General features: G+C 49.7%; 7 protein-coding genes across 11 annotated transcripts; 4 read left to right on the top strand and 3 right to left on the bottom strand.

The window, feature by feature from the left end:
* The first annotated feature begins 126 nt into the window (after positions 1–126).
* On the top strand, positions 127–3,055 carry LOC136184931 (uncharacterized). Its single transcript, XM_065971946.1, has 8 exons — positions 127–185; positions 331–585; positions 794–2,126; positions 2,198–2,271; positions 2,327–2,453; positions 2,517–2,569; positions 2,618–2,715; positions 2,768–3,055. The coding sequence occupies exons 1-8, from the start codon at positions 165–167 to the stop codon at positions 2,820–2,822; spliced, it is 2,016 nt and encodes a 671-aa protein (XP_065828018.1). The 5' UTR covers positions 127–164; the 3' UTR covers positions 2,823–3,055.
* LOC136184933 (uncharacterized) lies at positions 2,959–5,288 on the bottom strand. Its single transcript, XM_065971947.1, has 14 exons — positions 5,127–5,288; positions 5,002–5,060; positions 4,882–4,950; positions 4,778–4,828; positions 4,653–4,719; positions 4,552–4,600; positions 4,480–4,497; positions 4,370–4,430; positions 4,267–4,312; positions 4,064–4,213; positions 3,941–4,009; positions 3,782–3,885; positions 3,435–3,628; positions 2,959–3,376 (listed from the first exon to the last, which is right to left on the bottom strand). Exons 1-14 carry the CDS (start codon positions 5,243–5,245, stop codon positions 3,290–3,292), a joined length of 1,143 nt encoding a protein of 380 aa, XP_065828019.1. The 5' UTR covers positions 5,246–5,288; the 3' UTR covers positions 2,959–3,289.
* Positions 5,289–6,656: 1,368 nt separating this feature from the next.
* On the bottom strand, positions 6,657–9,188 carry LOC136184934 (sperm microtubule associated protein 2-like). The gene is made up of 8 exons (XM_065971948.1): positions 8,892–9,188; positions 8,123–8,761; positions 8,011–8,059; positions 7,841–7,903; positions 7,652–7,783; positions 7,463–7,600; positions 7,152–7,407; positions 6,657–7,089 (listed from the first exon to the last, which is right to left on the bottom strand). The coding sequence occupies exons 2-8, from the start codon at positions 8,136–8,138 to the stop codon at positions 6,790–6,792; spliced, it is 954 nt and encodes a 317-aa protein (XP_065828020.1). The 5' UTR covers positions 8,139–8,761; positions 8,892–9,188; the 3' UTR covers positions 6,657–6,789.
* Positions 8,123–9,444, top strand: LOC136184935 (uncharacterized). Of its 3 annotated transcripts, none has more exons than XM_065971951.1 (4): positions 8,123–8,217; positions 8,268–8,771; positions 8,913–9,175; positions 9,224–9,444. In XM_065971951.1, exons 2-4 carry the CDS (start codon positions 8,360–8,362, stop codon positions 9,332–9,334), a joined length of 786 nt encoding a protein of 261 aa, XP_065828023.1. In that variant the 5' UTR covers positions 8,123–8,217; positions 8,268–8,359; the 3' UTR covers positions 9,335–9,444. The 3 variants fall into 3 exon arrangements, with proteins under 3 accessions (XP_065828023.1, XP_065828021.1, XP_065828024.1); XM_065971952.1 differs by having other exon boundaries at positions 8,155–8,455; positions 8,516–8,771; XM_065971949.1 differs by having other exon boundaries at positions 8,150–8,771.
* Positions 9,324–14,313, bottom strand: LOC136184926 (regulator of G-protein signaling 12-like). Of its 3 annotated transcripts, XM_065971939.1 has the most exons (12): positions 12,135–14,313; positions 11,994–12,080; positions 11,795–11,944; positions 11,578–11,736; positions 11,378–11,528; positions 11,235–11,314; positions 10,944–11,135; positions 10,665–10,874; positions 10,501–10,591; positions 10,157–10,441; positions 9,541–10,104; positions 9,324–9,376 (listed from the first exon to the last, which is right to left on the bottom strand). In XM_065971939.1, the coding sequence occupies exons 1-11, from the start codon at positions 14,100–14,102 to the stop codon at positions 9,566–9,568; spliced, it is 3,912 nt and encodes a 1,303-aa protein (XP_065828011.1). In that variant the 5' UTR covers positions 14,103–14,313; the 3' UTR covers positions 9,324–9,376; positions 9,541–9,565. The 3 variants fall into 3 exon arrangements, with proteins under 3 accessions (XP_065828011.1, XP_065828012.1, XP_065828013.1); XM_065971940.1 differs by lacking the exon at positions 9,324–9,376 and having other exon boundaries at positions 9,380–10,104; positions 11,378–11,525; XM_065971941.1 differs by lacking the exon at positions 9,324–9,376 and having other exon boundaries at positions 9,380–10,104; positions 12,135–14,303.
* An 83-nt stretch (positions 14,314–14,396) lies between these two features.
* On the top strand, positions 14,397–17,729 carry LOC136184928 (interferon-induced GTP-binding protein Mx-like). Its single transcript, XM_065971943.1, has 9 exons — positions 14,397–14,442; positions 14,942–15,957; positions 16,019–16,222; positions 16,267–16,408; positions 16,458–16,533; positions 16,588–16,693; positions 16,750–16,990; positions 17,042–17,196; positions 17,254–17,729. The coding sequence occupies exons 1-9, from the start codon at positions 14,406–14,408 to the stop codon at positions 17,635–17,637; spliced, it is 2,361 nt and encodes a 786-aa protein (XP_065828015.1). The 5' UTR covers positions 14,397–14,405; the 3' UTR covers positions 17,638–17,729.
* LOC136184927 (interferon-induced GTP-binding protein Mx-like) lies at positions 17,666–20,890 on the top strand. Its single transcript, XM_065971942.1, has 9 exons — positions 17,666–17,742; positions 17,997–19,068; positions 19,132–19,332; positions 19,386–19,527; positions 19,583–19,658; positions 19,713–19,818; positions 19,874–20,168; positions 20,217–20,335; positions 20,391–20,890. Coding segments are annotated over exons 1-9 (2,397 nt in total). The 5' UTR covers positions 17,666–17,740; the 3' UTR covers positions 20,775–20,890.
* Positions 20,891–20,906: the final 16 nt, after the last annotated feature.

The following is a 20,906-nucleotide window of genomic DNA, read 5'->3' as shown; positions in this document are numbered from 1 at the left end:
TGCAAGACAATAAAAAAAGATCAAAAAAATTGTAAACAAGTTTCTTTCATTCTGACACTTCCTCTATGAATGCGATAGAAACGCACAATTGCCCATTGACCACGCCCAGCGTTGTACGCACGCGCAGCGAGACACGGCAAAGAGAGCGGGACCAAAGACGATCAATGTCCTCCCTTACGTTCGAGGTAAGAAGACCGACCGCGTCAAGCCGAGTATCCACGAGCACGAGCAAACGATTTTACTGCCCGAATCGACCCCGTTCGCGCGCTCGCATTGGCGTCGCGACGCGGCGCTTTTGATTTTCAACGCGAAATTCCCTTCTCGTTTCAGTGGCTCGGCCCGCCACTCGGCGGCGACTCGACGGTGAGATTTTATCGGGCCTTTCGGTGCACGTACGGAGCTGCGGAGCGTCGGTACAGACTCGGCGGACGCTTTCTCATCAAGCCCTCGCGCGAAGCGCCCGTATGTGTACTGCAAATTCACACCCTATGGGAGAAAGTGAGCAACGGGCGCATGTTGACCGCGGGACGGCTCTATTATCGGCCCGAGGACACGCCGAAAGGACGTCTGTATCATCACGGGCAGGTTCGCTTCGATTTTTCTTTTCTTTGCCTGTTTCGACGTTTTTTTGCGATTTTGATTTTTGGAGGGTCGTCTGTTAGTTTGTTTTTCGCGTTTAATATCAATGATTTCATTAGAGAAGGGCGATTTTCTTCTCTTTGATTTATAAATACCTCGTGACCCGCGTGCTAATACATTAGATGATACTACTGACGGTTTTCCCCTTTCTTAGGACGAACTTCTATTGTGGAATCGTACGGTTATCATTCGAAACTCGGAGGTGGTCGAATGGCATCTTCGTGCTCAAATGGTTCCCGTTTGGCGCGTTGGAATTCTCGCCGTCTATCCCCCCGAATGGTCTCGAAAATCCGAATTGGATGAAACGACGACGTCGACGACGACGACGACGACGACGACGACGGAAAATGAAGTCGCTGTTGCTAGGACGACAGCAACAGACGACGGTCACGGAAGCGCTGCTTCCAGTCTTGATGACGAGTTGCCAAGGCGATCCGAGGCGGCGCCGTCGCGTCCGTTTTTTGGCAATTCCAATGACGTCGGCCGAACGATGCGTAAAGACGACACGTTTCTTTTTGCCTCTGGTTTCACGGCCTATGAAAGCGAGGATGATGATGTATCCTCGCCGGTCCATTTGCTCGAGTTGGCCCCGATAAAAAAAAGAAAGACACGTAGGACGCGACGAGCTGGCGGCATCGCTCCCGATTTCCATCGATTGATTAAAAAGGCAAAATATCAGAAACGAAGAAAGAAGAGACTGAAGAAAGAAGCCGAACTGGCAGCGGCGGCGGCAGCAGCGGCGGCAGCGGCGGCGGCGGCAGCAGAAGAAAGCCAGGACGAAGACGAAATAACGATTCCCGCGAATGAGGACACTTTAAACCGAGTTGTTGTACCGACGGAAAACGGCATAGAAACGACGATGACGACGACGACGACGACGACGACGACGACGACGACGACGACGACGACGACGACGACGTCAGAAGACGGCATAGAGACGATGCCGCCGCCGCCGCCGCCGCCGACGACGACGACGACGACGACGACGGAAAATGACGTAGAAACAGTGACAAGAAGAACGATGACGATGATAACGCCGCGTGAATTGCCTAAAGACAATCCTTCAAACGTGACGACAGTGGCAAAGGCAGCGCCAGAAGTCGTACCGGATAAACGACGACGTCGACGGGGTCGCGGTCGACCGCGAAAGCCGAAAGACGACGACGAGGACGACGCGAGAGACGAGACGACGGCGCGACGAACGATGGCCGTCGTTCATAGGGATATAATGCAGCTGTTTTCGATTGCCGCTTGTTACGCCAAGGCGACGGCAATGCCGTCGATTGTCGTGACGAGTTGCATGCGGTATTGTCGTTATAAGGCGCTCGTGCGTCGGCTGCACGCGCGCGCGTGCGTGTGGCGCAATCCCGCCGTCGGGGAACTGATCGGAATACGCGTATCGCGTCCCAACACGAGAATCATGTTCTGTCGTTTTCAGTTTAAAAATCCCGCCTTGTTGAAGCTCGGCGTGACGACGGCGGTGCAAGGTCGGTGGTCCCGGAAACGGGACGGAAAATCGTAGTCGTCTATTGTTTCGTTTTTTTTGCTTTGGTCTTAGTGCCGACTTTCGTCAAGGAGACGACCGGGGCGCGGCGAAGGCGGCGCGGTTCTTTTGACGACGGGGATCACGCGGTACGTCGACTGTTCTTTTTTTGTTTGCCGCTTCTATGCGGAGTCCGTCTTCTAGGCGTCAAAGCGGACGCCGACGTGGGGCGATGAAGATTTGGAACAGCAGTTCATGGATTCGTTGGGTCAATTTCTCTCCGAGAAACGGCTGAGTGTGAATCCGCTGCCGCGAATGGGATTTCAACGCGGTGAGGAGACGCGGGCGTCGAGTTTGTGTCGTTTCGAAAGGGGCTTCTTTTTGTTTTTGGTAGTTAATCTCTATGAGTTTTTCAATTGCATCCAACATCTGGGTGGCTACAACGAGGTATAGAATACACGTTATTTCTCCCTATGTAATCAATTGTTTTTTCAGGTGACCAAATGCAAGCTGTGGCGTGACGTTTATGCACAAATAGCGGCGCCCACGGCTGTTAGTAGTGCTGCCAGCTCGGCCAAACAACACTACGAGAAGTACGCTCTCTAATACTTTTCTGCGCGCCTTTGTCTCTACTGTTTCAACTAGGTACTTGCTTGCGTACGAAAGGCACGTTAAGATGGACGAGACTCAGTCGTCGTGATTTCTTGTTTCGCCAACGTGCAACCAATGAACTTTTTTTCTCTGAGCGAAATCTCCTTCTTTGTAGATTCTTAGTTTTGGATGAATAATAAATTATACGAGTGCATAGACTCAGAGAGAGAAACTATTGACCATGATTGAAATTGATTAGATGTTTGTTAGACTAAGAGAGTTTCAACATTTCGAAAATGTACTGGAAAAATAAACTGTGATTAAGTGTGCAGTGTAAAGACGGCCTATGGGGGAGGGAGGGAGGAGTCTGTCACCATTTATGCTCTATGGCATGTGTCCCTAGAACCTTCACAAACCTTCCTATCTACCTTGGTTCTTGCCTTAAGGAAAAAACGATGGTGCATTTGAACACGTCTATTTGCCAGCAAGTGCCACGAGACGACTCAGCAAAGACAGCAACAGAAAGCTGAAAAAGACAATTTCAAAAAAAGCATCGCAAATCAAAAAATCGTCCGCTTATGAAGAAGGTGTGATTTTGACGAACATCACGCCATGAGACGGGACGCCGTGAGCAGTAAAACTGCTCGAGAACGAACCCAAATCCTATATAAATATGCATTTCATTGATTCCCTCAACTTCTTACTACTGTATACGACGTGCCTTGTGCTGCCACAAGTCTCTGAAATTTGCCGACTTTGACGTCACATTAAAAAGCTTGAAGTCGGCCGTGATGTCATCTGTTTTGTTGCCGCGGTTAAGAAAAATACCGGCGACAGCGTTGCCCGACAGAGGGCCAGCCCACACCTCCAAACTATTATTGCTCATTACCTTGTGACCCTGGACCCCCATAGAATCTACAACCAAAGATCAAATGTCAGGCTAAAGAGTGTCTGAAGAATAAAAATGCGTAGTAAATAACTCTATTAGCAGACACCTCGTTTTATCTACAGACTGTACTACTGACTTGTATATGCGTGCGTGCGTGCGTGTGTTCAATGAATGTTTACCTTGATTTACAGCAATTGCTTCTTCGTTAGTTAGAATCATCAAAGTGTCGTTGGATAAATTCGTTATGTCGCAGCCAATCAGCAGTGGAGCTTTCATCAGGCACCTCAAGAGAAAATATCCCCTATTCATAAAGAGGCAGCTACGTGGATTATTCTTACCAAAGACTGAAGTGCGTGATGTATTCAGTAGTGGACATGTGCCCGTTTCCAACTTCTAACATATCGGGACTAATAAGAAACGCGGATTACCTCCGTGGTCCCTAAGTGAAGAAAAATCCTCACTCGTTCCAGCCTCCAGGTCCGGCGTAACTCCACCACTTATCATTTTGATCGGCACGCGATATCATGCTATTCCAGCTGTCCGATATGTCGCCCGTCGTGCGCCAACTGTTGCCCACTTTGGGGGCCCACGTGGCCGGATTATCAACGCCCCTGACGACGCTATCAGTTTAGCCAATTCACGATCGCCTTTTCTCTCCACATACCACTCGCATAGAGAGAAGAAAATTGGATGACCGGTTGCATTGAGTGCTGCAAAAACAAATATTTCAATTTTGATTTGTCGCAGGGTGGGCCCCCCCGCCTTGCCTTTCGTCATGACGGGGTAGCGCGTTTCAGGCGATTCCTTTCCACTGTTGCAGTTGTCAAACTAAATCAATGTCACACGCGAATCGTTTTCATTATTTTTTGTCTCATACTTTTAGGTAGTCAACTCCCTACAAAAACAAAGCATCATTTTCAAATCCCATACATTATTAATAAGATCTTACCCATTTGGCGTACGTCTGAGCATCTTCCGTCTCATAGCCAAGAGATCCCCTATAATAATACGTATAATAATGAACTTTGGATCATTTCGTTTGCATTATACGGTCTTCCTGCGCATGTTTTACTGCCGGAATCACTGTACAAACCGAAGAAAAGATCTAACGAATGCGCTACAGCACAGAATAAAATCAACAATAGATTTATCATTTTAACCACTGTAAATCTTACCATAGTTCGCCAAGCCAGTGAGTCCATTAGGAAAAGCCTTTTGATCCGGAACTGCATAAGTAAAGAATTACAGTAAAAATGTGTAGAAAATTTTTTTGTCTCACCTATGATTTTATCTGAGCCTCGAGTGCCGGCCCAGCAATCGTCCAAGTTGATGTACCTGTATCCGGCCTCTGAAAGGGAGGTGGGCGTGGTGGAGGAAAGGCTTGAGAAATTCTCTTTACTTTGCAGCGGAGATGCGTGCATTGCAGTGATCGTGTCGTTTATGAGCTTCTCGTTGATTCTAGGCAAACGCCGGGTGATAGAGCGGCGTTTCGATGGCGAAAAAACGAGCGACGGTGACTCTTACCCGCAGTGAAAGTGATTCCACGAGTTCCAACCCATTTGCGGAGTTCTCCCAAGACCATTGTTGAGAGAAGACGCCAAATAAGGCAAAAGAAGAAGCGAAAGCAGTCGCACGTACTCCATGAATCGAAGATCACGTTATCGCACCACGTGATTTCGATGGAGAGTGCGGAGGAGCGTCGCCTGTTTCGAACGACGCTTCTCTGCCTTCTCAAGTCGATTCAAGGCGAGCGCACGACGATCGATCTGCGCAACGAGACGTCGATCGACGGCGTGATCGAGCACGTAGACGGATCGATGAACGTGAGCCTGCGCGACGCTCGAGTCCGACGGCTCGGCGACGAGCCGTCGCCGTCGTCGTCGACCCCGTCGCACGCGACGTTTACGGTGCACGGTCGCCAGATACGATACGTTCACATACCGAGCCACGTCGACATGCTGAAGGTGATGCGACGTCAGGTCACCTTCGACGATCGAAAGCCGAGAGTGCAAAGAAGAACGAAACGACGCAGAACAGAAACAAATTAGAGCTAAATTAATTAATTAATTAATTTAAAAGTATTCGAAAGAGGCGTGGTTATGTCAGAGACTATATTGGTATGTTTTATATCTATGCTTATAATCTCTGACGTAAGATACTTTTACTGTACTCTGCATCATTTCTTCGGTTCCACTTGCATTGTCTTCTTTGTGGGATTCGCTGCTGCGAGACCGATTCCCACGACGAGAGCGACGACCGTGCTTCCTTGAGCGACGACGCGCAGACGCATCATGTTCTGCGACATGAGCATGTTGCCTCGCTTGAACGAGACCAGGCCGTACGTCAGAGCACCGACCGTTCCCAGCAAACCTTTGGAATTAGTCTGTTGGGCTGGGACGGAGAACGGGGCGCGTCGCTTTACCTAAGGGCACAAACGGATTCTCCTTTATCTTTCGTGCAAACTTTTCTTTTGTAGTCTCTGGCGGTGGCGGCGGAATCCAGCCGGGCGAATCGGACATCGCCAAAAATCACGCGTTAACGCACTTTGTGTGGGTTGATATTAAAGCGCTAGCAGAAACGACGCGAAATCGTCCGTAGAAGGTCTTTCCATGCTTGCAAGAAGTGAGTCGAGTTTGCAAGACTTATTAGCAATGCTACATACTTTGAATTTAGTCTCGGCAGTCGTCGTGCCTCGTCTAAGCGGTTTTCTTCTACGAAAGCCGATCCTGCCTTCGGCTGCTACACTAAATCGACTAAATTGCTCTAATAGACTATTCTCTTCTGCTCGATTGCATAGTTTTGATTCTTTTTTGAGAAAATCCTGTACCCCTCTAAGTCGTCACGTGCTGCGATTTCCTGTTGCAGCGCGCACCGTAACGAAATGCAGCAAACTCGGCAAGTGGAAAACGGTAAAATCCGTAGCGAAACGCTTCAAACGCACCGCTCACGGCAAGCTGAAACGCTGGCGATCGAACACGGGCCACTTATCGTTAGGAAAGAACAGAAAACGACGAAAACAACTACGAAAGGGCGTCTTCGTGACGGGAAGCAAACTCAAGACACTGAACAAAATGCTTAGCGGTCGTTAGAATGTACGTAACACGTGACCCCGTAGCTAATGAGTTAATTAGGTGTGCACACATGCTTCATTTACGAATTCGATAATATCTAAATGTAAATTCGTTTCTTACTTTTCTCCGCGACTAATCGGCTGCGCGAGTTCGGCGACTCTCGTCGAACAATGCGCCTTTTTCGCCGTCTCCTTCACCTTGAACGCATCGGGGTCGAACTGAAGATGATCCATCGTTTCGCGCATATTCGGCTTGGCGAGCTCCTCGACGCGATTGCTCGCGACGGCGCGACGCGTCGCCGAACGAACGGGCCACACCGTATCGCGACACGGGACGTACTCCTCTGGGCAGACTTTCGGCTTCGACAGTTCGGTGACGCGCGCGGAAGCTCCACCTCGACGCGCCGCGCGACTCACCTTTTATACACAACAGCAAAAAAATATGAATTCTCATTCTAATATTTTTATCGTGTGATTACCGCCCATTGGGGATCTCTGTAGGGTCCTTCGGCTCGCGCTTTTGCCACGGCTAGAGACTCCACGCGCGCGGTGGCTGAAGCACATCTTGCAGCTCGAGCGACTGGCCATTCGATTTCCCTGTTAGGTTGATAGTCTTGGTGATAGGATTTTGACCAGGCGAGAGCGGCCGTTCGAGGGCGCTCACGGCAACGCTGAGCCGGTAATGTTACGCTCCAGACGGGACTGGAGCGACCACAGCTGAAAATGTACTGCGGCCTGTAATATAAAAATCAGAAATCAATTTAATCAATAAGACATGGCGTATTCATACCAATGGTTATCTTTCGTCGAGTGATCGGTTTTAGCGCGTGCTAAAAGCGCCACTCGATCTGTGCAGAGAGCTTTCTTTGCTACGGGACTGACAGTCCATATTGTCGACTCTCGACCGCAGCTGAGAGCATACTGCGGGCTATTAATTGATTAATTGATTAAATAATTGATTGTACGGATCCCTTCTTACATGTGTGCACTCGCGTCCTGGAAATTCTTTTTGGGCTCGGAGAGTTGGAGTGTGCGCGACGTCAATCGCGCGCGCAACGTCGCTTGGGATATGGGCCACATGGGATCCTGATTTCCCCACACCAGTTTCGGACTAAATATAGCACGTGCTTAATCAAATGTTTATATTGATTATTGATATTGATCTTGCCTAAATGTGGTAAACCATGTGGCTTTCGATTGTTTGGGCATTGAAAGGGTCAGTAAGCGAGATCTAGGAGCGTGGGCGTGGTCAGTATAAATGAATGCCCCTTTTGATGCAATTGCGGCTCGCCGGCGAATGCAAATGAATGGCAAGCGTTTTCGCAATGCATTTCTTACTTGTTTCGAGTATCTCGCTCGTGCAGAATGTCGCCGCTTCGCGATGTGGCTGCGGAAAAAGGAGGCGGGCTTTTGCACCAGTGTGCTAGCGCGCGTGCACTCTCGTTTATACCTTCGGCCATGGCCATTGCCGTTGATTTCCCTTCGTTTCGACTGCCGCTCTGCCTCTTCACTTGACAACACAGAGACCCACGTGTCGTAACTAGGGTGAACTACTCCCCGGATATCGTATTGCAGAAGAAACGAACGTCCCGTAGGTCGCCGGCCAAAAAAAAACGGACCGTTTGCCGCGTCGAACGCACCCAACCAGCTCAACGAAATTCTTCCTGCATCGCCAATCGCGTAGAAAATGTCTTGGTTCACGGAAATGAAAACTAGCTCGAAAATGTTCGCCGGCGCCGTCGCCGTCGCCGTCGCCGGAGGCGCCGCCTACGTACTCTACCGCGTAAGCAGCTCGCACCGCGTACCTCGTGCGCGCATTTGCACGCTCTTGCTCCTCACGCAGAGACACGCAGCGGCGCAAACGACGACGAATCCCCAAAGGGGCCCCGATGACGAAGACGACAGCGACTCCAATCCGGCGGAGGCGGCGACGGACGTGCCGGAGTACAAGGTTCTCGTGCTCGGACTGGACGGCGCTGGAAAGAGCAGCCTATTGGCCGCATTAGCCGGTCAGCCCATCCCGCCTAGCATTCCCGTCACCGAAGGCTTTCACGTGATCAGCATGAACGAAAAAACTGCCACGTGGAATCTATGGGAAGGTAATATAGATCAAACATATTATAAGATTTGTGACACTGGGGAAATTATCCTAAACATGACGTCACATTTGATTTGTCTCATGTGACGTAAATAGTTTTCAACTCTCTTGATTAACTTACACTTGTCGTTTTTTTCTTTAGTGGGCGGTAGCCAGAGCTGCCGCGTTCACTGGTCGCGCTTTTTCTCCAAGGCAAACTTGGTTGTCTACGTCGTCGATTCGACTGACACCGATCGACTTGAGCAGTCGGCGACGGCTTTGAATGGCGTTCTCAGTGACGTGGAACTCTCCGGCGTGCCGTTGCTGCTCGTCTTTAACAAGCAGGACGTCGACGGAGCCGCGAAAGCGGACCAGTTGGCCGAAGCGTTCAAACTGACAGAATTGCTGCAGACGAGAAACGTTCAGGTACAAACACAAAAACTTCTAATACTATTCGATTGATTTTTCACGTAGCTGGCGACTTCCCAAGTTCCGCCGCCTGACGATTCGGGAACGTCGGACGTCGCCGGCATAGTCCAAGTGAAACAACTCATAATATCGCTCTGCAACGTGGACAGCTCGTGAGCACGGAACACCCCGCCCTCCGTCGATGAAAGGAACGCTCGCCTATTCAAAATAATAACAATTTTGTCATTACGTGCAAGTACAAGAATAAAAGCGCTCGATGAATTTGTCTCGTTTAGCCTAACGCACACGCACGCACACACGGACGAATACAGCAGATAGCCTTCATACAACTGTATACTTCAAAATAAAATCATAGCACTTACCCATTCTTATGTGCAGCACCTTCCTTTATACTAGCGTCTCGGGCCCTATTACCGGATTCTCGTCCTCGTCGCCGACCAATTTTCGCTGCCTCTGAAGTGCCGGTTTCTCCAACTTCCAGTTGTCGAGATCCGGCACCGACGCTCCGCGGCGGTACGCCTGCGTCGTATCTCGCTTTCGTCGCAACCGCGGATCAGGCGTACTGATGGACCTCGCGTTGCCGCCGCCGCCGCCGTGTCGATGCGGAACAAACTCCCGCTCTTCAGTCGGTGACAGATCCGGAACGGAATTCGACGCCGGCGGCGCGAGTGGCGCTGCCGGCGGACGAACGTACGGAGCGCGCGGCGAAGCGTGAACCGGCGGCGATACGGAGTGATATCCGCTTTCGCGCGATTGGCTCGGACTTGGATCGTGCTCGGGCGACGGCGATTTCTTTTTTACGGAGGCGGGCGAGGGAGCGTCCTCGCGTAGAAAATCCGGCAGTTGAAAATTGTCGTCGTCGTAGACGCTGACGCGCTGGTCGTCGATTCGATCGCCTTGAACGCGACTGAGAAGATCCATGAAGTCTTGATCAAATACTATATGTATTAGGAAAAATACGATTTAGAGATCTCGTACCGTCGGGTGATTCCGGTGTCTCGACACTTGACGATTTATCTAAACTCGACTTCTTCTTGGATGATTTTTTCGGTCGGGTGGAAGGACTCGCGCTTCCGCCGCTTTCGTCTAAACTTGCTACTTTTTTCATCGCGCCTTCGACGTCCGCTGAACGACGGAATCCCGGAAGGCGAAGGCTTCCGAGCTTGTGAAAAAATCCTCCGCCGTTACTGCGCTCGCTGCTCGTATGCGCATTCGGCGCCGTTGTTTGCCTCGTCGAGTCCGCTTCGCCTCCCAAATCTCCATCTATGTATGATAGGACTCCTCCCCAAATCAATAACACGGGAAATGCGCGAGACGCTCACTTGTCAGAGTCGACTGCGGCTTGATGACAACACTCTGTCTAGCAAGGAGTGAAGAGGCGATGTCAAGTTGAAGAGGTACCGGACAATTTTCCTATAATTAGCGCAAAACCAACCGCAGTTAGAAGGTTAAAGTGAGTACATAGTGCGATGCTGGGTTTTCTTACCAGATGAATGACGTGGGATTCGAGACTGAGACCGCGTTCCGTCATTACGGCACCCAGCACCTCTCGTATCGTGCGACGTTTGTCCACGCGAACTGTCGTCGTCGTCGCTGTTTCGCCTGTCTCGAAGGTCGCCTTGAACGTCAGCCCGGCTTTCTGCAGACGAACCTCTTTGTTGTGAAGACAAGAGGCGGGAGCCTCGTACGGAACAACCTTGGGGGGGGAGAGAGAGAAAAAGAAAAGACTAACTCCCTTTCAAAGCCCTTTGTTTGCGAGACCGACTTCGCCGTTGCTTTGTATGACGACATGAAACGAGCTGAAGTCCAAGCTGCGTCGCTCGAAAAGCGCCGCGAGAGTTTGAGCGACGGTTTGACCGTGCTCCGCCATGATGATCGTCGACGAGCTGTCCGGCATCACGACGCGATAGAAATTATCCTTTTGCGATCCGGGCACAGGCGCAAACGTGACGGTCAGCTAGAACAGAAAAGCGAATCCTTAACGCGTTGCATTTAATTAATAGGCAATAACTACACGACGCGTGTATGAATGAGAGGTATCGAAGACAGTGCTTACATCTTTCTTCGCTGGGATCTTTGTCGGTTCACCTTCGCTGCTTTCCGTTGCCGTACTTGTCCGCTTGCTATCATTCAAATCTAACATTTCCTCTCCGTCAATTTGAATCCTCCTTTCTACCTCTGACTCATATGTATACTTACCCTCTTTTGAGCTCTTTGGCTTGCTTCGACGACCCCATCGACTTTTCTTCTTTTTCTCTTCCACGGAATCGTAGCCGGAAGACCGAGAAGCGCTGAGATCGAACGAAACGTCGGCGCTCGCCGACCCATTTCGTTTACCGCGCCGCTTCTTCTGCACAAAAAATTAGACCAACGAATCTACATTGAGTAGTTTTCCCTACCTTTGTCTTCTTCGCTCCTCTTTTGTTCTTCGCCGCCGCCTGAGGCGACGGAGGATCAATGGGAAGAGGAAGGTTCTCGAGTTCAGCTATGACGCACTGCTGATAAAGCGTCGAGCGAATGAATCGCGGGTGGCAGTCCAATTTCATAAGAGAGAAAATCTGAAGAGCCCATAAATCGTCAGGGGAACGAGTCGTCTTGCCGTCCACGTCAACTCACCTCTCGTTGAGCGCGCGCGAAGATGTCGCTCTGCGCGTCGTCGAGACTCTCGGCGACGCGCTGAACCGTGTGACAATCGACGTTGACCGGCGTCGGCGACGACGAACAGTTCAAATACTGATCGTAGATTTCTCTCGCCCTTGACTTCATCTAAAATTCAAAAGTTCAAAAGAATATGACGCCAACCGAAGAGACGCACCGCTTTGGGATCCTTCAAGTCGACGAATTTCCGACACTCCAACCAGAACAATAAATTCTCATCGTTCAATTCGGTCTTCATGAATTCCTACAAAGGGAAGTGAATCCTCATTACAAGAGCCTCTCTACTTCTCTCAGCTACCTTAAAACACGCAACGCCTTCGTTGTCGTCCAAAACCCGCCTCAAACTCAACGCCCAACTCGCAACGCGACCGACGTTCGATTCCGTCTTCATCGCCGCTTCGCTCGGCGTCGTCGACGCCAAAGCGAGACTGTCCACGCTCGCGCTCAGCACGCCGACGACGCGTCTCAATCCGCCGAACGTCGAGTCGTCGTCCGGCAGACCTTTCTCGTCTTCGTCCGGCGTTTCGTCGATTCCGTAACCGAGCGATCCGTGCCGTGTCATGCGTCGCGTCGGTCGCGGCGCGCCGTTGCGATTGATTTCGACTTGCTGCACGAGAGCGCCACCTTCGATGGTTCGATGTCGTTCACGGCGACCAGTCGCCAATACGTCGTCGTCGTCGTCGCGAGATTGCGTCGGTGTGCTAGTCGCCGGCAAAATAACGCCGGTCAGCTCCGATTCCGGACGCAATTCTTCTACGGATTTTGTCGTCGCTCCGGCCGCCGCCGCAGCTACGTTCATTGTCGTCGTTGTCGTTTTCTCGTCGAAACCGGACAATTCGTGAAAACGACGACCCGTATGCGCGGACACCGTCGTCGGGTCCGCGTCAAGGGAGTGGGACAGAGGAACACGCGCCGTACAAAGGGGCGCTGATTGAGCGACGAAACCGCCGCCGTCGACGTAATTGTCAAGCCAATCAGCGGGAGGAGGAGGCAGGTCTTGCGCGTCCAAACTCGGATGAGAACGATCGTTCCAAGATTTCAACCAGTCGTTGTTCCCATTCGCTTCCGGGTGCGCGGCGGTCGCCTTTCGTCGTCGATTTCTCCCGTCCTTGAACAGTCGCGCGACGCCGCCGAGAATGTCGCTCGAGTGAGCGCGAGTTCCGTCGGCCATGAACACGTGACACAGAGCGCACGAGCCCGGTTCGCGCGGCGACGACGGCTTCGTTACCATGCCGAAGAAACGACGATCGTCCAAACAGAGACCGCTGTAGGAAAACAAGCTGGAGCTGATTTCCAATAGGCGACGACCTTGGACGTTGATCAGCTTGAGTCCGGTGCGGGTCACTTCCATGGTGACTGTCGCGGCGCCGCGGGCGCCGCGGCGCACGTCCTGCACGCGCGCCACGCAGCGACGTATTGTTTCGACGCTTCCGTGTTCTGTTGTTTTTGCCGTCGGCAATTGCACGGAACCGTAGTAGTCGACGACGAAACGAAGGAGGGGCAAATCATCGTCGCCCGAGACGGCATCTTCGAAAGACGCTGCCGTCGTTGAAGTGTTGGGATCGCGCCTACTACTTAGAGAATTGCCGTAGCGTGACGTCATAGAAGTATCAATAGTCCCACTGTAACCTCCGCTACGCGAAGTCATCGAACTGTCGTGGTTCCCGGATCGTGACGTTTTCGAAGTGTCGTGATTCCCGGATCGGGAAATTATTGACGTATCATTGTTCCCGGATCGTGACGTCAGTACGGCATCTTTGCCACCACGACCCTCGGCCAAAGCCAAGTGAAGCGATTGATATCGCGACGTCGCTAACTTCCGATCGCCGCCACCGCTTCCGAAGTGAGGCGAATCGTACGCTTGACTTATAGGTACGGAGAAGGACGATTCGTCGTCGTCTTCGGCGGCGGCGGCGGCAGCGGCGGCGGCGTCTCGCATCTTTCTCTCGCGTCCCTGTACGGCGAGAAATTCCTCGACGTCGAAATTAGCCTCGCTCACGACGAGTCGAACCGAATCGCGCGTACGCGCGACGAGCTTCACGACGTCTTCGTGCTCGAGTCGAGTGACGTCGCGTCCGTCGACTTCGAGCAGAAGCAGGCCCGGTACGAGGCCGGCGCGACCGCTAGCGCTCTTCGGGAGCACGGTCGTTAGAACAGGCGGGCATTCGCCCGAGAGCGTGAATCCGTAGCCGAGGCGACCGTCGCGACGCAGTTTGTGCGAGAATGTTCGCACGTCGCGACGTCCGGCGGCGGCGACGGCGTCCATTTTTCTCTCCTCGAGGCGATGCGATGGAGTGCGCGCGCGCGAGAGCGATGTTCGAGGCGAGGGAGACGAGCGAAATGGAGGGTGTTTGCGTCCGAAGAGGAAGGGGCGGGGCTCGCTGAATGACTTGCGGTCGTGCGGCGTTGTTAGCGGAGTTCTGTGTACATACCAAGGTTTTCTTGGGCTTTTGTTGTCGCTGCGAGGTCTCGTTTCAAGTTATATGCAAATTAGAGAAGAACAACTGATTAGTGTACGGGGCCCTAAGGGGTGTGGCACAAAAAATGATGAACGCAATATCAATTTTGGATGTCGGCCTGTCCGTGTGTTTTTCCCTTCTTTTCAGGTAGGTATACACTACAATATTTTCGCGCTATGATTCTCTAAGCACCGTCAGGGCACAGAGCTATACCCCTTGCTAATCCTAAAACCTCTGAGCTCGATCTTTTCTTTGTTAGTTAATCTTGCTAGAATATTTTGTTATGAAAGTCAAAGGCTAATTTGAAATAAAGGCAGGCAGGCAGGCAGGCAGGCAGGCAGGCAGGCAGAAAAGAACAGAAAAGAGCAAGACGAAATTATGAGGAAAAGAAACGAATGACACAACACTTTCGGTTTGGCCATATTTGAGAGACCCTCCCACCAGGGCGCGCGCGGGCTTTGCCTGCGGGGAAAATAGACACGCCCGCTTTCTACATGCTCGTACAGTAAGGGGGAAAATCCGCTCTGATGACGCTGCAAATTACGTACTTCTACTCTTATATAAGGCCAGTCTTTGATCGCAGCACACACTGCACGACAGGACGCTGAGTCTGCTCTCCTAATTAAATTGAAGTACGGTTATATAGATATACTTCGATCGAGGATGAGGCTCGGAAAGAAGAAGTCAAAGAAGAGCGGCAAATCTGCGATCAATGAAAAGACGACAAAGGATTCGTCTGCGACTGCCCTCGAAAATGCATCCGAGTCAGTTGCTCCGAGTCATCCGAGTCGCGCCTCAAGTCAAACAGCGATGTCTGAGCAGTTCGATCGGCAGGTGAGGCCGTTCATTGATCTGATCGACTCTCTTCGGTCGTTGGGACTGGACGAGGACGTGAACTTGCCCAGCGTAGTAGTCATTGGTGACCAGAGCACAGGAAAGAGTTCGGTCCTTGAAGCAATATCTGCCGTACAGCTTCCTCGCGGAAGTGAAATTGTCACTCGCTGTGCTCTGGAGCTCCGAATGAAAAATGTGAAAGCAAATGGCCTTTGCACTAATTCGGACGACGGAGGAGATTACTGGAGAGCTACGTTAAGCTATACACCGCCCTTGGGTAAAAAGATATCACATGATCTCAAAAAGCCCGAAGAAGTGAGCAAAGCTGTAGAAGAGGCGCAAAATGTTTTAGCTGGGAAGGGCAAGAACATTTGCACCGATAGCATTATTCGTCTGGAAGTTGAATCCCCTTACGTGCCGGACCTTACTCTGATTGATCTGCCTGGAATTGCTCGCGTCGCTGGCGAAGGGCAAAAGGAGGATATCGAGGAACAGACAAAGTCACTGATCAAACAGTACATCGAAAAAGAAGAGACTATTATTCTCTGTGTAATTCCCTGCACATCCGACATTGCTACGACTGAGGCCCTTAAACTGGCTAAGCAAGCTGATCCTCGTCGTCAACGCACATTGGGAGTAATGACAAAGCCTGATCTTGTGGATCCAGGATCGCAAAAGAACGTTGTTACAACTGTTCAAAACGTATCGGCTTTCAAACTCAGGCTCGGTTACACGCTAGTGAAGTGCAGGGGTCAGAAAGACATTGATGACAACATGTCTCTCCAGAAAGCTATTGAAGAAGAGAAACGGTTCTTCAAAAATCATAAAGTAAGTGTTTTGAATATGGATTTCTCTCAGCGTTTATGAGCTCTACAATTGTTTGGAATAGACTTATAAATCTCTGTATCGTGACGGGCTAACTGGCACTGAGCGGTTGGCCAAGCAATTGACTCGCCAACTGGTCACTCAGATTCATAACTGTCTGCCAAATTTGCGACAGCGCGTATCCCAGTTAGAGACAAAGACAACAACAGAACTAGAAAGGCTAGGAACAGCGATCCCTAGACTCCAACAGAAATCGTACCTATTAGAGGTAAAATTATTTTTCTGCTTCTTTTCTAAATCCGACATTTGCAGATACTGCAAAAATATGGAAATACTATTGAGCGTGCTGGTGTGGGCGATTACAGAGACGATATTGAAAAAAAATACAAGCTGTACGCAACTGTTCACGAGCATTTCACAGCGTTTCAGGCCAGAGTAAACAGCCTGTTTCCAGGTCCCTTGATTCGAGCAGATAGCGTATGACTGAGTAACTACCACTTTAGGTGAAAGAGACGAAGATCGCTACCTCAAAAAAATTGAGAAAGAAATGAGTGAAAGCCGAGGCCAAGAACTGCCAGGGTAAACACGCTGGCATAGTATAACAACGATTCATCTCAAACTATGTTAATTAAGCTTTCCATCATTTGGAGTGTTCAGAACATTTGCAATTGATCATGTCAATAAAATCAAACATCCTGCTATACAATTGCTAAATGATGTCCGTGAATCTGTTAAGAAGGTTTGAGATCAAATACATTTATCAGAGAAATGTCGCTAGGAAGAGTAAATTTCTAGGTTGCTTTTGGATTAGCTTGTGAACACTTTGACCGCTTCACTGAACTTCATACTCGCGTTGAAAGCAAAACTACCGAGTACCTCTCAAAGCGACACAAAGAAGCCAAAATGGACATTGAAAGCACTTTTAAGAAGGAAAAATTCATCTTTACTCAAGACAAAAATTTCAAGGGTCTGTTGCATCAAGCACGAGCAGAAAATGCAGCAAGAGACGCAGAAGCAGGACGCGCAGAAGTTGTCCGTAAGAATCTAAATTGATTTTATGCACCTAACTGAGTCAGTTTGTGACCAGATCAACCTCAGTCTTCAGTAGTACATTCTACTTTCAATTTTGGGTTTAAATCACCAATGGCAAAACTTGCTCCGGTTGCAACAAGCACCACTGATCCTGAAGAGGAAGATACAGAGGTCAAAGAGTTGCTACTAAAATTACGACAGTACAGCAACGTAAGAAATTGTTTGGTTGTTCTTAAATTAATGCGGTTTTGAATGAGACTATCTAAGGTTGTCAGAGCGATACTGTGTGACACTATACCAAAGACAATCTACTTCTACCTGATCACTCTCTTCTCTGAAGATGTGAAAATTTCCCTCCTCACCAGTTTTGATCCCCAAACGGAAGCGACAGTAGAGACAGAAGACGAATATCTAGACTCTTCTTCAGACGACGAAGAAGAAACTCTTACACCGCAAGAGTTGCTTAGAGAGAGTTCTGACAAGGAAGAAAACAGAAGGATGCTGACCACCAAAGTGGAACGGCTGAGAAAAGCCGAAAGAAAATTGCGAAGGTTCGGTGGCAGTGAAACAACACCTGCTATCGAACTTGAAGAAGAAAACGTAGAATCGGAGGAAGAAGAAATTATCAATGGAGATGATGACGATTACTAGCTTTCCGTGACGCCGGACGTTGCAAATTGATTGTGCTGCGATTGTAGTGTTAGAGCAGTATATTCTATAGTCGGCAGAAGTGAGTTACATTGCCCGTGCATTCATGTGAGTCTTCCTCTACACCTTTAGTTACACCGTCTCAAGTTTGGGGTCGACAGAACAAAACCTTCTAATAATCAAGGATTCCGATTACGCTTGATAGCTATTTGCTTGCAAATTATCACACTGAAACAGCAAGCGGAGACGGGGATTAGTTAATTATTAAATCACTCGAGCATCGCGTGCTACTTCCCCTGGCCTAGGGATTTCCCTGACGCGGATTTTCCGCATTCCTTTAGATTAATTGTCTCTATATCTAGGTGGCATTACGAAGCAATTGATCAGCAGTTGAGTTGGGAGGCGATCGAGGCAACTGCAATTATGGGCAGAACGAGGACGAAGACGTCCAAAAAGGTCAAAGAGGGTGGCAGTGGCGGAGAACAGGCTGCTGCAGCCAGCGGCAGCTATAACCGCAGCGAATCGACAGCTTCAAGAGACCCCAACACACATGGCAAAGGAAAAGAAGCACATATGTCCCGACAATTCGATCGTCAAGTGAGACCCTACATCGATTTGATCGACTCGCTTCGAAGCCTAGGACTCGACGAAGACATCAGCCTTCCAAGCGTCGTCGTGATCGGCGACCAAAGTACGGGAAAGAGCTCGGTCTTGGAAGCGATATCGGGCGTACAGCTACCACGAGGAACGGGCATTGTGACCCGTTGTGCTCTCGAGCTTCGCATGAAAAAAATGAAGATAAAGGAGCCGAGAGCCGAAGCCCAAGACAACGAGCACGATCCGTGGAAAGCAACTCTCAGATACAGGGAAGCGGGGGAAAAGACTCGAGGCGAGGTGCAAGTGTTGGAGAAACCAGAGGATGTGGGCAGAGCCGTTGAAGAGGCGCAGAATAAGCTGGCGGGCGAGGGCAGAGACATTTGCACAGATACCACCATACTTCTCGACGTCGAGTCACTTCACGTTCCAGATCTCACGCTGATCGACCTTCCCGGAATTGCTCGTGTTGCTGGAGAAGGACAAGCTTCAGATATAGGAAAGCAGACAAAGCAGCTGATCCGGAAGCACATCAAAAGAAATGAGACGATTATTCTGTGCGTCATTCCGTGCAATGTCGACATTGCCACAACCGAGGCACTCCAAATGGCAAGAGAATTTGATCCCGAAGGCATACGCACGCTGGGAGTGATGACCAAGCCTGATTTGGTCGACAGAGGAGCTGAGAAAGGCATCGTGGATACTGCTCAAAATCAGACCGCTTTCAAGCTCAAATTGGGTTTCACAGTGGTGAAATGTCGAGGCCAATCAGATATTGTTAACGCTGTGACTCTGCAAGACGCCCTTGATGCAGAAAAGAAGTTTTTCAAGTCACACGAGGTTGGATTATTACAGTATTAGACTTGATTTGATTTTCAGCCTTCATAAACCACTCTCTTGTAGTACTTTAACGGACTGCATAAAAAGAACTTGACAGGGATAGACAAACTTGCCAAGAAGCTGACTCAACAGCTGGTAACCCAAATCCAGCGTTTCTTGCCAGGTCTGCTGAAACGTGTGACAAGCATGGCGAGAGAGACAAGAGACGACTTAAAACGGCTTGGGGATCCCGTTCCAAAAGACAAAATGCAGCATTTAATCACGGTAACTTTGCAAGTCATGATGGTTTTTGCCACTGTACACACATATATATACAGATGCTGCAAGAGTTTAGCGACTCTTTGAAAGAAGCTGGTTCTGGCCGCTATAGCAACTCGTTCAAGAAAGAGGATAAAATCTATACCATTGCTCATCAGCATTTTACTCAGTTCGCTGCTCATGTTGAAGAACTTCAACCAGGCAAGTCATAATCAATACTCAAGTACCAGGCAGAAGTCTAAGTGATTGAATTCAGGTGCTTCAAACGAGGACAAATATCAAAAGCGTATTGAGGAAAAGATAAGAAATAGCCGAGGTCAAGAGCTGCCAGGGTATATTTCAGTTCAAGGACTCCATTGTGGTTCTGCTTAATTTAGTCTGCCTAGATTTCCGTCGTTTGAGGTTTTCAAACAATTTGCCGTTGATTCTGTTCGTGAAATCGAAGACCCGGCAAAGAAATTGCTTGAAGATGTTTATGAATGCATTAAAGAGGTTTAGCCTAGTTTTGTTTGTGAAACTTCCCTATGCTGAGTGAATCATGTTTCAGATTGCGTTCAGACTAGCTGATAGGCAATTTGAACGCTTTCTTCCCCTCAAAGGATGCGTTCGGGGTAAAATAGACGACTACCTGGAAGGGCAATACAAAAAGGCTCTGGCAGACATCGAGACCCTCTTCAGAAAAGAGCAGTGGGTCTTCACCCAAGACAAAACCTTTCAAGGCTTGCTGCAGAAAGTAGTGGAAGACCAAAAACAAAAAGAAAAAACGGAAGAGATTCCGGCGGCAAGAGATCTATCTACCTCGCATTATCCGAGTGGCCGTTCTCCTCCCTCTCCCCGTCGAGGTCAGAAAAAAACCCAGTCATTTGTCATATAAGAGCCTTTGTTTCTAGCTCCACCGTCGTCTCCTATGATGAATGTGATTGTCGCTGTAAAGAATGTACTGTCGCCCTTAACTAGCCACGAAGAAGAAGCAAGAGAGCTGTTTGTTAAATTGCAGCAGTACAATGAAGTAAGGACGCTATTTGAACCACTGTCACACTTGATCGTTATGACGTCGTTACTAGGTCGTTCGAGCGAGACTGTGCGATTCAATACCGATGACCGTCTATTACTACCTCGTCACTTGCTTTTGCGACGAGATCAGAAGTAGACTTCTTCGCGAGCTTACCGTGAATCCAGCAACAAGCCGAAAAGGTGAAGAGTTTGATAGTTCGGATGAGAGTTCGTCTGAAGAGGAAGAGGAATCAGAGGCGGAGGAATGGTTAGGTCCAGAAGCATTGCTGAGAGAAAGAGTCGAGCAGGAAGAGGTGAGGAAGACCCTGACGAGCAAAATTGACCGCCTCAAGAAAGCAGAAAAGAAGTTGCACAAATTCAGCGGTGAAGGAAAAATTGTCGATCCTGACGCCGCAGACGCTGATCCTGGCCCGCCAGAAGACGACGACGAGTGAAGGAGTCCAGTCGACTATTCGTTTTACACATTGACTTGTTTTTTCGTTCTATTTTTGAGTTGTTCACGCATCACAAGCAGATTGATGGTTCTCATACGTGGGAGTCGATAAAAGAAGCATGGGTGCACGTTT

Source organism: Oscarella lobularis, chromosome 3, assembly GCF_947507565.1.
Source record: "Oscarella lobularis chromosome 3, ooOscLobu1.1, whole genome shotgun sequence".
NCBI classification, from domain to species: domain Eukaryota; kingdom Metazoa; phylum Porifera; class Homoscleromorpha; order Homosclerophorida; family Oscarellidae; genus Oscarella; species Oscarella lobularis.
The sequence above is the reverse complement of the archived record's forward strand: the minus strand, read 5'-3'. Positions and strand labels throughout refer to the sequence as shown.

Excerpts from the sequence above, each read along its gene's own strand:
- LOC136184935 (XM_065971951.1), top strand. The coding sequence starts at position 8,360 with ATGTCTTGGTTCACGGAAATGAAAACTAGCTCGAAAATGTTCGCCGGC. Across the intron at positions 8,772-8,912 it reads CACGTGGAATCTATGGGAAG|TGGGCGGTAGCCAGAGCTGC; the intron begins GTAATATAGATC and ends TTTTTTCTTTAG. Across the intron at positions 9,176-9,223 it reads TGCAGACGAGAAACGTTCAG|CTGGCGACTTCCCAAGTTCC; the intron begins GTACAAACACAA and ends TTTTTCACGTAG.
- LOC136184934 (XM_065971948.1), bottom strand. Across the intron at positions 7,601-7,651 it reads CAGGACGCGAGTGCACACAT|CCCGCAGTATGCTCTCAGCT; the intron begins GTAAGAAGGGAT and ends ATCAATTAATAG. Across the intron at positions 7,408-7,462 it reads TCGACGAAAGATAACCATTG|GCCGCAGTACATTTTCAGCT; the intron begins GTATGAATACGC and ends TTTATATTACAG.
- LOC136184927 (XM_065971942.1), top strand. Across the intron at positions 19,659-19,712 it reads CGAGGTCAAGAGCTGCCAGG|ATTTCCGTCGTTTGAGGTTT; the intron begins GTATATTTCAGT and ends TAGTCTGCCTAG. Across the intron at positions 19,819-19,873 it reads TTTATGAATGCATTAAAGAG|ATTGCGTTCAGACTAGCTGA; the intron begins GTTTAGCCTAGT and ends ATCATGTTTCAG.
- LOC136184931 (XM_065971946.1), top strand. The coding sequence starts at position 165 with ATGTCCTCCCTTACGTTCGAG. Across the intron at positions 2,272-2,326 it reads TTGACGACGGGGATCACGCG|GCGTCAAAGCGGACGCCGAC; the intron begins GTACGTCGACTG and ends TCCGTCTTCTAG. Across the intron at positions 2,454-2,516 it reads GCGAATGGGATTTCAACGCG|TTAATCTCTATGAGTTTTTC; the intron begins GTGAGGAGACGC and ends TGTTTTTGGTAG.
- LOC136184933 (XM_065971947.1), bottom strand. The coding sequence starts at position 5,245 with ATGGAGTACGTGCGACTGCTTTCGCTTCTTCTTTTGCCTTATTTGGCG. Across the intron at positions 5,061-5,126 it reads TGGAATCACTTTCACTGCGG|AATCAACGAGAAGCTCATAA; the intron begins GTAAGAGTCACC and ends GCGTTTGCCTAG. Across the intron at positions 4,601-4,652 it reads AAAACATGCGCAGGAAGACC|GGGATCTCTTGGCTATGAGA; the intron begins GTATAATGCAAA and ends GTATTATTATAG.
- LOC136184928 (XM_065971943.1), top strand. The coding sequence starts at position 14,406 with ATGTCGGCCTGTCCGTGTGTTTTTCCCTTCTTTTCAG. Across the intron at positions 15,958-16,018 it reads GGTTCTTCAAAAATCATAAA|ACTTATAAATCTCTGTATCG; the intron begins GTAAGTGTTTTG and ends TGTTTGGAATAG. Across the intron at positions 16,991-17,041 it reads AGGACGCGCAGAAGTTGTCC|ATCAACCTCAGTCTTCAGTA; the intron begins GTAAGAATCTAA and ends GTTTGTGACCAG.
- LOC136184926 (XM_065971939.1), bottom strand. The coding sequence starts at position 14,102 with ATGGACGCCGTCGCCGCCGCCGGACGTCGCGACGTGCGAACATTCTCG. Across the intron at positions 11,737-11,794 it reads TCGCGCGCGCTCAACGAGAG|ATTTTCTCTCTTATGAAATT; the intron begins GTGAGTTGACGT and ends TGGGCTCTTCAG. Across the intron at positions 10,105-10,156 it reads GACACCGGAATCACCCGACG|ACTTCATGGATCTTCTCAGT; the intron begins GTACGAGATCTC and ends TATTTGATCAAG.